We start from the raw sequence: 12804 nt of genomic DNA, 5'->3' as shown, positions 1-12804 counted from the left end.
AGATCCCCCTCCAAGTGATTAACTGTGGTAGCCGGCCACCATGTAATTCTTCTGATCTCATGGTCGTATAGGCTGCAGATCACATGGTGTATCAGTCTCTCGGACTGTTTTCACGAATTTTTGTTTTTCTTCATTCTTCTTTGCTCTGGACGAGGAGAGACCCATCAGTGCATTTAGATGGCCGCTTGCAAGCTTTTAAGATCCCAGTCGCTACCCGCCAAAGTAGGAGGTAGAACAATGTTTTGTATAGTATGTTATGCCAATTGAGCTTGATGTCCCCTGTGACTAAGGTCCTGAGCCCACAGGTTCAACTACTCGCTCCCTCTGGGTAGCTGGCTGTGACCAAGAAGTGACTACAACCTTGTCCCTTGTCAGCTCTACTATACACCTGGAAATTCAGAACATACAAATAAACTTATATGACCACTGTCTGCCAATCATATACATGGTCTTGGGTACACTCCCACTTCACAGACATACCTACTAGTTCAGCCTGTCCACCCATCTAGCCACCCGTATAACCAAGCAAATTCTCCAAATAACTAAAAATCTCAGCAAACGTTATAAAAAAAAAAGAACTAAATGAAAATACAGAAAGGAAAAATTACAGTAACCAAAATTAAAAGAAATTACTGGATGGGTTCTATCTATAGTAGAATGGAGATGAGACAGAATAGAATCAGTGAACAGAGTCAAAAAAAATTTATTCAATTTGAACAGAGAGAAAATGGGGGGGGGGGAGGATGAATAGAGCCTAAGGAATTCTGGTACAATAACAAAAGGTCTAACATTCATATCATGCAAGTCTCAGGAAGAGGAGAGTGTGAGGGTGAAAAAGTACTTGAAGAAATAATAGCTGAAAACTTCCCAAATTTGTTGAAAAACAAACACCTACAGATTCAAGCAGCTTAGCAAGTCCCAAATAAACTCAAATAAATCCACATTAAGACACAGCATAATTAAACCTCTGAAAACCAAAGATAAAGGAAAAATCTTGAAAGTAACCAGAGAAAAACAATGTACTACCTATAAAGGAATATCAATTTGAATGATGGAAGATTTCTCATCTGAAATCACGAAGGCCAGAAGTACGTAGCACATCTTTCAAGTGCTAAGAATATAAGATCTGTCAACCATGCTATCTATATCCAATGAAAATATCCTTCAGGAATTAAACAAAATTTAAAAAAAAAAAAAAAAATTCTCCAGTGAAAGAAAACACAATCCAGACTAAACTTTTGGATCTATCACCATCTGAATTCTTGCCATCTGTACTCACGGACAGTAATACTAGAATAATGAAATGTTACACAGGTCTTAAAATGTTATTTTACGAAGTGCTTTTAATAATTTAGGAAAACGCTCAAGATATAATGTAAAATTAAAAAAAAGCAGTAAATGAAATTATATATACAATATTATTTAAATATTATTTTTAAAAAGCACATAAAAGAAATTGGAACACAATATTCCAAAAATGTTATTAATGATTATCTCCTAGTAAAAAACTATAGATTTCCCCCCATTTTTATATTTTCCAATTTAACTAAAATATGTGCTTGTTACTTTTTAAATGCTTACTAGCAGAGTAATAAAATCCTAACCACTCTGTACTGAAACCAGTGGTACAAAGGGCCATGATAACACTCAGAGAGCATGGTTAACTGCAAAAGAATGACATGATATAGCACAAGTATTCAAAAGAAAAAGTATGTATTCAAAAGAAAAGAATGTTGTCATTTACATACCTGTGAATCTGTCCATTTTTATGAAGGTATTCCAACCCTTCTAGCACTTCTCTGAGTATTGTAGCAATGGTGGGCTCATCTAGGACTCCACTTTTGTGTTCCCCCTTTGCCACAATGTGCTTAATAATATCTAGAACAGATCCTGAAAACAGGAGACACAGTTTTCTATAAATGTTTAACTCATTCAATATAATTCAGTCATTTTAGAGTCAAAATGCTTGTTAACTTTTTCATAAACATAACTGTGTAGGCAAGAAAGAAAAAAAAAACATATAGGATATGCAGAAGCTTAAAATTAATAATTTATTTTCTAAAACAGAAAGCAATCTGTTAATGCCCAAAGAATAGCATTACATCAACATCTTCACTAGAACTTCTAATGAGAATCTGGAAGACATGGTAGAGGATTTTTAACTACCTCTGAAGAATCCCTAGGTAAACCATGCTCATTAACAACACTCTATTATAAGGTATCACAAACCAAAGTAGGCTTCCAACATCAGAGCATGCAATGCTGTACAGATAAAGATATAAAAATATAATTGAAATGAAGGCCAAATTAGAAAAGAATACTTGGAAAGAAACCATTATATCTGTATATAAGCTAACTTAGGGGCTAAAATTATTTTTCAGGTTAATTATAGAAATAAAATAAGGCAAACAAAAATACGTAAAGAATAAAAATGGCAGCTGTATTTAAATAGCAGCCTAGATATAATAGTAAATATTTTCACAATTCCTATATCAACCCTCTTCTTCCCAGAAAAGGAAGTAATGTAATGCCTAAGGCACTTGACAGCAAACCAGAAGGCTGGCGGTTCAAACCGACCACCACTCCTCGGAAGGAAGGTTGGGCAATCTATTTCCGTAGTGATACCACCTCAGAAACCCAAGGAGGGGTCGCTATGAGTCGGGTCTGACTCCATGGCACATAACAACAACAACAAAGATGGGAAGGTGGAGCTCCTGTATGATAATTAAATCACAGCACACTTGCCACCAAAACTGATGATAACAGTAAAATTTTTACTAAAGATTTCTAAGACTTCTGGCAGTACAATGGCCCATAAAGATCACAGAAGCAAAACAAAACAATTTCCAATATTAGAAATTGTGCCAAGAAGTATGGAACAGAAAGCTAGAGCAAGATGACAGTATAAGCAATTATACACTCCCATTCCCCACAACAAATTTAGAAGAATAGAAGCATAAAGTAGTGGAATCAACAGTACAAACACCAGTCAAAGAATCACAGCATCAGAGTGAACAGAGTCAAGAAAACAGTACACATAAACAAATGGTAGGAGAGCAGTGGTTCTCCACCTGCCATAACCTACCCTCCTTCCCAGAATGACTATCTTGTAGCAGCTGCAGTGACTAGCCCTCAGGCAAGCAGTCTCTTTTGGAGCAAAAAGGCCAGCCCCTCCAGGCAAGGAGCCTGGCAGTGAAACACTGACAGCTGGCACCCCAAAAAGAGAGCCTAATAGTGAAACAGAGACAGCTGGCACTCCCAGGCACAGATCCTGATGGTGAATTTGCAATAGCTGTTGTTTCCAGGTGGGGAGTCTGGTGCTAGAGCTACATAGCCGGCACTTTGGAGCACAGAATCTCATGGTGTATCTGTGACAGCTACCACACCCACATGAGGACTCTGGTGCTACCACTCCACAGCTAGCAACCCCAGATGAGATTCTGATGGTGAATCTGCACTGTCACTCTTAGGTAGGAAGTTCAGGGCTGGAGCTATATGGCCAATGCTCCTAGGTAGAGGTTCTCATGGTAAATTTGTCACAGGTGCCATTTTCCCAATGGGGAATCTGGTGCTGGAGCTATACCTGACACTCCTAGGCAGTGAGTGACTCATGAATCTGCAACAGCTGGTGCTCCCAGGTGGGAAATCTGGTGTTGGAGTGGTACAACCTTTACACAGTGTGCAGAGTCTTGTGGTACAGCTGGCACTTTCAGGTGGGGAATCTGGTGTTAGAGTAACACAGATGGCGCTCCCAGGTAGGGAGCATGGGGATAAATCTGCAACAGCTGCCATCCCCAGGGGAAGAGTCTAATGGTAACTCAATAACAGCCAATGATGCCAGATGAGGAGCTATGCCGGAGTGGCACAACTAGTGTTCTCAGGCAGGGCATCTGATGTCAGAGAGGGGCACAGCCAGTGCCCCCAGTCAGGTATCCTAAAAGTGAAGTGGCCACACTAGTTGCTCCAAGGCAGAGTCTGGTGCTGAAGTGGCATACCTAGCACCCGCATTCAGGTATCCAACTGGTGAAACAATGACAGCCAGCACCCTCAAGCAAGGAGACCAGCGATGAAGCAGCCACAGCAGGTACATCAAGGCAGGGAGTCTGGTTTTGAAACAAGAGAGTTACAGCAGCCAACCATGTAAAATAATAGTAAAAAAAAAAGCAAACCCTAGCGAAGTGGAAGCAACTGATTTCCAGAGTTACTACAGTAAAATAGTTAAATGTCTGGTTTCAACAAAATATTACAAGGCATATGAAGAAACAGTAAAGAATGGCCCATGCAAGAGACTAAAATAAAGTGACAGAAACTGTCCCTGAGGAAGAACAGAGAGTGAAATTACTAGACAAAGACTATAAAATAACAGTAGTAAATATGCTCAAAAAGCTAATGAACAAAAAACTAAAGGGATTCAACAAAAAAAAAAAAAGGCTTCCAATAAAGAGAAATTAAAAAGAAGAAGCAAACAGAAATGCTGAAGCTGAAAAGTACAGTAACAAATGAAAAATTTACTGGAGATGCGTAACATCAGATTTTAATGGGCAGAAGAAAGTGTCAGCAAACTTGAAGATAGGGCACTTGAGATTATCAAGTCTGAGGAGCAAAATGGGCAATTACATGATCCCATTTTTATAAAATATCTAGAAAAGGCAAATGTATAGAGACCAAAGTTTATTATGGTTATCACAGGTAGTAGGAACAAAGAGAGGAATAATCATTACTAAAGGAAATGAATTTGTTAATGGAGATAAAATATGGAAACAAATAGTGGTGATGGTTGCACAACACAATGCAAATAATCAACAGCACTGAACTGAACCTGTAAAAAAGTTCAAATGGCAAATGTTTTTTATATATAGTTTTACCACACCAGAAGAAGTCTGAAATATAGACTGCACTGAAGAGATTCAATGCCCATTTCTTGACGCAATACCTCAAATATCAAGACTAAAATCAAAACTACCACTTACAGCTTCTTTTGAAAACTTGCCCTCATAGGTACTTTCACTTCCTATACTTAACAAGAAAAAATGTACTGCCAAAATACATGGAAAGAAGTATTATAACTGGATTCCTCAAAAACATGGGGGACTGAATACACATGTATTTTTGTTCCCACTAGAAATCCACTAACTTGATAAACTGATAAAAAGGGCATAAATCACAAAGGAAAAGAAATTAAGGAAGAAGGTAACACAAGAAGAGAGGTGAAAAACTTTTGGAAGAAGGAAAGCAGAAAAAGAAAAGGCAACTAACTGACTAAGCAGAGTAATCTGAAACTGCAGTGCCTAAATAGGAAATATGCCAATTAGAAAAAGTAGATCCCCACCTAGAGCCCCAGAAAGACTCAGAATTAAAGACACCAACTACTACACATAAGAAGTGAGGTGACACTGAAACAAAGGGTTGAAAACAGGAAACCTGGATGATAGTCTATATGAAAATAACATTTCCGGATCTCTTCTCCTCCTTTGGTAACCAGGTCACTACCACTCACTCAGTTCTAGCAGGAGATAGGCTGTTTACTCTCTGGAGACAATGAACCAGAGAGGGTACAGATTCCAGATAGCTTTTCTTAACATATAATTACATCAGGTTCTTTTCCTCTCTCCACTACTATGATCCACAGACTGTGATTCACAAGCAGGGATGCCTAAGGGAGAAGTCTTGTTTAATCAATGACACATTAATCCTCAAAGCAAAATGATTATACCAATGGGCCACATGTTTCATTCTTCTAAGAAATCTAGGCCACATAAGCACCAATAATAAGAAGGCAACATTTGTATAAACACAGATCAAGTTACATGTAACTTCAAAACAAATACTTAAAATAAGGACTGCAAAGGCAGAAATTTCTCCTGGGAACTAGAAATTAACTCAATTTTTTGGAAGAAGGAAAGAAATTAATTAAATCTTATTATATACAAGATCTAGGACTGAGTGCCACAGAATATGACAGAATATGACAAGACATGTATGACAGAATTTGTGACTAAAGTCAGAAAAAGGAATTTCCAGTTTGGTAGGTCAAAGAAATGGAACAACAAAGATCTTTTCATTGCTGCTATTAGTTGCCATCGTAATGATTCTGACTCACAGTGACCCTGTGTGTGCAGAGTAGAACTGCTCAGCAGGGTTTCCAAGGCTATGACCTTTCGAAGCAGATCACCAGGCCTGTCTTCCCAGATGCCTGGTGAGTTCCAACTGCCAACCTTTCAGCTAGTAGCCGATCACTTAACCATTTGCACCATTCAGAGACTTCCATAAAGATCTTAGAGCACATAAAAAAATTAAGTTTGTACTTTTAAAGGGCTTGAGGAAAGAACTGGCGTCATGAGCTCCTTTTCAAAATCTTAAGAGGATTTTTTATTGATTTCCCATCATCCAGTAAGCATTAAGGAAACTAAAGAATTATGTATCTCCTGGGAGCTCTGGTGGCACAGTGCCTGAGGCACTAACCATAAGACTGGTGGTTCAAACCCACCAGCCACTCCTCAGAAGGAAGACTGGGCAATCTACTTCTATAGAGATACCGCCTTGGAAACCCAAGGGGGGATCGCTATGAGTCAGAATCAACTCGACGGCAGTGAGTTTGGGTTTTTTTTTAGTCTTTATCTGGAACATTCTGAACAAGGCTTATATAAAAGTACTCTCTTCCCTTGGCACAACAGTTTCTTTTCAATTTTAGTTTCTTCTCAACGATATAATTTTCACAAGTGGAGTGGGATCAATGTGCCACTAAGGCCTTCATCCTTAACTGACAAGTATTAATCTGGAAGTTTCCCCTTTTTTTCCCATGTTATTTCCTTAGCATTCTATAGCATCTAACTCACCGATGGTGTATTCAATTTTCCCTTTTCAAATATCAAAATTACACAGACTATTTCCTATCAACTAAAGGAAAGGTGAAGGTAAAATGTTAAGCAAAAAGGAGACTGCAGATCATCCCTGGATGACTCAAATTAATATCTAAGAAAAGGAGAAATAATGAGGGAAGTCTGTAACACTGCATACAGTATTATCCTTAGCCTGATCTGAAAGAAATATTCTACAGGCCTAATTGGTTCTCAAACTATTATATGTTCAGGAATTACTTGGCAAGATAATTAAAAATGCGAGTTCTCAAGCCCTACAGACTGTCATTCAGGAGATCTGAGGTAGGATCCAAGAAATTGCATCTCATACCCCTCCACAGTTGCCTGAACATCCAAAGCTGGTCACTATTAATATCAGGTATTTATTTTACCTGGGCCTTGCTTAAACCAAGTTCCCCATACTTTTTATCTCTTAGAAGATAACAAAGTTTAGGACATTCTTTAACAACAAAATAATTCACTGTGTAAGATAATGAACTTAAATTTGATTTCTGCATTTCTACACTTCATCCATACAAGTGTTACAAGCATACCTTGGCGATATTAAGGGTTTGGTTCCAAACCACCTGAATGAAGCAAATCACACAAATTTTTGGTTTCCCAATGAGTATAAAAGTTGTTTACTGTAGTCTATTAAAGTGTGCAATAGCATTATGAAAAGGTCTGAAATATTGTGAGAATTATCAAAATGTAAAAGAGACATTAAGTAAGCACATGCTGTTGGGAAACATGGCGCTGACAGACTTATTTGACACAGGATTGCCACAAATGTGTAATTTGTAAAAAACATAGTATCTGTGAACCACAATAAAAGGAAGTATGCCTATACTTCTTTCTCTTCCTCTCAAAAGCTTTCTTAATTATTTTTTAAAATCTTACATTGTACTTTGCTGGTTAAGAAATTGTGGAAATAACTGTGTACACTAAAAGTGTTCCCAATTTCTAAGATTAACTTCCTATACTAATAAATCTCAATATTCAAACTCAGGACTTTAATTTTCAAAAGATAAAAATATTAGTGTTATAAATTATTACAATATTGACACACTTAATTAAACTTATTTTAACCATGATGTCCATCTGGCTGATGTGTTTCAGGTTGCTTTTCATTTTGGAATTTAATTAGCTTTAACTTGCTAAATCGAAAACATGCATTTGTTTTAAAAACTGTGACCAAAAAAGATCATGTAAAAGCCAAGTACTTTATACATCTTTCAGGTAACTCTGGTTATTTATATTTTTAAATTATCCAAGTGAGCCCTTGCTTATCAGTAAGGCCCAAGCCTCTCCTCTCACCGTCTCTCTATTCCAGCTCTGATCTCCCGTCAGTTCCCAAGATACATCATCCTCCTTGATCCCGTTCTTAACCCCACCCGATCCATTCTCCCTCAAAAGGCAAGTTTAGTTCACCAGTTACTTCCTCCCATAACACCAGATACCTCGTCCTAGCACTGTGAAGAGTTATAATCATTTAATAATTATATTAATTTGATATTTAATTTAATAATCATTTAATTATAACTTCTCCCTATTTGATAATAAAGTCTATGAGAGCAAGGAACCAACAATTTGATTTACCAATATATTGGTGGTCATTAAGTATTTGATAAATGGAATTTTAATTGAGCTATAAATCTGATACAATTTCCTACTACATTAAAAAAAAAAAAATTTAAGTTATGCTTAGTTCCAGCTTTTGTTTTCTCAACACTGTTTAATTTAGTTCTACAGTTTAAATGTTTCTTAACTTTATAACAATAAAAGTAGGATTTCATCATTCTAAACAATAATGTAAACATTTTAATATTTTTAAAACTTTAACTATAATGATTATATTGACTCATAAAATATAATTACAAAAAGTTTTTCATGGAACATGTCTGAAAATTATTCTGAGGCTAGAAAAATTGGACATTATCCCAAAAATCTAGGACCAGAAGGGATGAAAAACTGTATTTAAAAGACATTCCACCCTGTTCTTTCTGTGATCACAACGTATCTTACTGAAAAATGAAAAGGAGTCTTTAAAAAAAAAAAAGTTATTCTGCTTAGGAGAAGCAGAAAGAATGAGCTGGCACAGAAGTGTGGATAAGAGACTTAAGCAAACAATTTATTCCTATTAATCAGAGAACTTTTTGTGCAAAACATTAAAAACTTTGGATTATACATTTTTTGTAAACTGCAAATAAATTTAAGCTATAGGTGATCAATAATGAAAGATACAATATTACCTAATATTCCCATATCTGTCCATACTGAAAGAACCATGCTTGACCACCATCTTGAAAGGTGGTTGGTGTTAGCAAGGCTTCCAACCATCATATGAACAGGGCCTTTAACAAAGCAATCCAGTTTCTCCAGTGTGTCACTAATGGGATTGAAACAAAAAGGTGATTCTGGCTACACTGAAAAGCATCAAATAGCAAGGGATTTATTTAATAATAGTATGTATTTAATAATAAATGTTATTTATTATTAATCACTAAAATTTCTTGTATACCTAGTACATGTCGGCACAGTGGTGGATGCTTTATATACATGTATATAATCTCATGTACTCCTCAAAAATACCCTGAAATACAGAAAGTATCCTCATATAAGAAATAAGTAAATAGGTTCAAGAAGTTGAAATAGTTGGCCTAATAATACCAAGATTTCTAAAAATTAAAGTTGGAACTGAATTCTAAAGCCTACCCTCTGTCTTTTACAGCCTCCGTGAAAATAAAGTGTTCAATGAGGTGCAGATTAAAACTGCAAACTAAGCAAATGTGGATTCCTTTTCCTGGAACTCTATATTCTAAAACGGAAAATCATATTCTCCCACAAATACATATGCAAACCTACAACAAGAAGCACAGAGATGACCAGATCAGATGGCTCCATCACTCACTAGTCCTGCCAATCTTGCCATGATACAAATCCATGCCTTGGCAAATGACTAATTTACTACATAATATGGGCCTTCAGGTAACTAACAAAATGTTCAGTTTATACATGCCAAGGATCCGCTGTTTGTAACCAGCAATACTTACATTTTATTGTAAGGACCAGAAGTATAAGTATATTACAGGATAAAGCATACAAATAATTATGTTAATATTGGGGATCAAGATTTTCTGTGTAAGAGAAAACAGATTCAGGTACAGTGTTAAAGAACATGGTTTTAAAGCCTTTATATTAAATGTGAATTGGAAATATTAATGTCAAATCATAATTTTTAAAAAGATACTGTATTTCTAAGTTCTAGCAACTAAGAAATGCCTAGAAAGCATTAACATGATTAATACTATAGCAGCAATGAGTATCCCAAGCATCCAAGTTATACTATTTCCTAGTAAAAATACCAGAGTTCTGCAGAGAACTGGCTGCTTCTGGTCTGGGAAAACAGAGATTAAAGCAAGCCCAGGAAATCTTAAACTAAAAAGCAACAAAGTAATCAAAGACTGACCGGTTCAGGTCAAAAGAAGGTAAGTGTGTGCTTTAAGAGACTTCTAGTGCAAAATTTTGCACAATTTGAGCATCAAAAATAGAGAATAACTAACTAAAAGACAATGAGTTTACAAAAATCCACGAGTTTATAATGATATTTAAAAAAAATGAAAGTCCTATCCAATTGAAAAAAGGGAAGGGGAACCTTTCATTTCTTACCATTGGAAGTGACCATTAAAGCAACTCTTTGTCCGAAAATGGGTAATTTAAAAAAAAAAGTATCAAGTATTTATCCTGTCTTTTTCAGAAGGAACTATAGTATAATAGAACAGTCCCAATTAATAAAGCAAAGTTCCCCTTCACAGAATAATGCCAGTTTATAAATGTGAAAGAAATACTGAAATAAGGCAAATCACCATTTTGTAACCCCTAATGAAATTCAAACAAGGATTTTTAAGAGATGCTAAAATTATTACACAAAAGACTGATGGGGAACTTGACATAGTGCACATTATCATCTCACAAGATTACTTGTTAGTTGCAAAGATAAAAAAGTTAAGGTTTCAATAGAGAGGTCTGGCTGTCATAATTTTAACCAAAATTAACATCACTATTAAAGATACACTCACATAGCAAAAGCTTCTGGATGTGATACAATATGGAGTAAAAAGCATCACCTACAAAGTATGCTGTCCAAAAATGTTTAACTAGAATCTAATCAAGATCTAATTTTCAATTTCTAAGGGAAAGAGAATCAAGTTAAAAACCACAAAAAGGAAATAATGAGGCAAATCCAGAATGTAAGACATTCTAAAAATTAACTGGACCAGACCATTTAACAAGTCAAAGTCACTGAAGGGAAGAAGGGAAAGAGCACTATCCTGCATTAAGAGAGATTTAAGAGACATGACAACTAAATGCAATGTGTGGACCCTGTCTCAGCTCTATATATTGGCATCTTTAACCAGTAACCAGTTGCCATCGAGACAACTCCAACTCACGGCAACCTCAAGTGTCAAAACGTGCTCTACGGAGTTTTCAATAGCTGGTCTTTTGGAAGTAAAGTGCCAGGCCTTTCTTCCGAGGCACCTCTAGGTAGACTCGAACTTCCAACCTTTAGGTCAGCTGCCAAGAATGTTAACCACCGAAGGACTCCTAACATACTGTATTCTCACTATCTCTGCAAATTAAATATCCATGAAAACTAAGCCAGGATAGAAAAAAGAGCTTTTTATTTGCTTTTCAACCCATGGATGTTAACATATTTATCGTACTCTACTCACCTCCACTTAGCAGCTTCATGACTAGCCAAAGTTCATCTTTTACCACAAAAGACGTATAATAAGACACAATATTAGGATGATGGCACTGACTCATGGCTTGAATTTCTTTCTACAAAGAAAAAGAGAAAACATGAAAATTGATTATGCGAAAGCTTAAAATAAACACAGCAAATTAGCAAATCTAGATTTGGATACTCAATACTATATCACAACCATTCTGGGATCTCCATGGCCCTGACCTCTTTAAGAATAGTTAAACCAAAAACCTGTTGGTTTCCCTCAGTCCGTTCTGATGCTACTCATTCACTCACTGCACTAGTAATCTTTGAAACTACAAACACGCACTATTTATCATACCCTGTCCTCTAATGGGACACTTACTTTTACTTCAAGATACTATTGAAGAGCCATCTTGAGAAATCTGGTTTTAGAGGTTAATAAACAGCTAGTGTTTTTTATGTTTTTTGTTTGCTTATTTTTTGCACAATCTATACATGCAACAAAATTATTAGTCATTCTATTACTGTGAGATGATTAACAATTCTCATACTGAAGAGAAACACACTGAAATAAGACATCTGAATGATCTGACCAAGGTGTTAAACTAAATCCAGAGTAGAAACCTGAGCCAAAAGCAACTATATCTCAGTTATAAATTTAAGTTATATCTCAGTTATGAACTTAAGTTTATAACTGAAGTTTGGTGTGACAAAATGCATTATGTGTAATTCAGTCCCTCCTTATCTCACTGGTCTCATTCCTATCCTCTCACTGAGCCTATGCCATGATCCAGCCACAGTAAACTTCAAGTGACCCTAGACATTTATCCCTATGGTTCCCTCTGCTTCAAATATATTCTATCATCTTTTCCTAGCTAATTCCTATTCTTCCTTCTGATCTCAGCCTAAATATCATTTATTTCCAGCTCCTCAAGGTGAGTTAGATGCCCATTTTCTTGGCCTCCAGATTCCTGTCTATCTCTTCTCATCACAAGCACATGGTATCCTAGACAGTACACTGTGTGTATAGCCCATCTCTCCAGCTACAATGAGAGCTCCATGAAAGCAAATACTTAAAAGTAAATTCATAATCATTATGGAACTTATTGTACATACTGTGATTGTATATTTATTTTCTATAGCACCCACCAAACTGTAAACCCAATGAGGGCTAAGAATCTGTACTCCTGGCAATTGTTGTTGTTGTTAAGTGCC

The 12804-nt window shown here is 36.2% G+C and overlaps 1 protein-coding gene across 1 annotated transcript in view; it reads right to left on the bottom strand.

Annotated features, from left to right (window-relative positions):
* Positions 1-12804, bottom strand: part of OXSR1 (oxidative stress responsive kinase 1) — a 215762-nt gene that overhangs the window by 135725 nt on the left and 67233 nt on the right. The window contains exons 3-4 of the mRNA XM_007945706.1: positions 11591-11699; positions 1749-1890 (exon numbers count right to left, since the gene is read on the bottom strand). Coding sequence (XP_007943897.1) covers positions 1749-1890; positions 11591-11699 — 251 coding nt within the window. The remainder of the gene's footprint in view (positions 1-1748; positions 1891-11590; positions 11700-12804) is intronic.

This window comes from Orycteropus afer, unplaced genomic scaffold (genome assembly GCF_000298275.1).
Source record: "Orycteropus afer afer isolate SDZICR_OR568_19922 unplaced genomic scaffold, OryAfe1.0 scaffold00142, whole genome shotgun sequence".
In the NCBI taxonomy this organism is placed as follows: domain Eukaryota; kingdom Metazoa; phylum Chordata; class Mammalia; order Tubulidentata; family Orycteropodidae; genus Orycteropus; species Orycteropus afer.
Note: the sequence above shows the minus strand (reverse complement) of the source record. Positions and strands in the feature narration are given on the sequence as shown.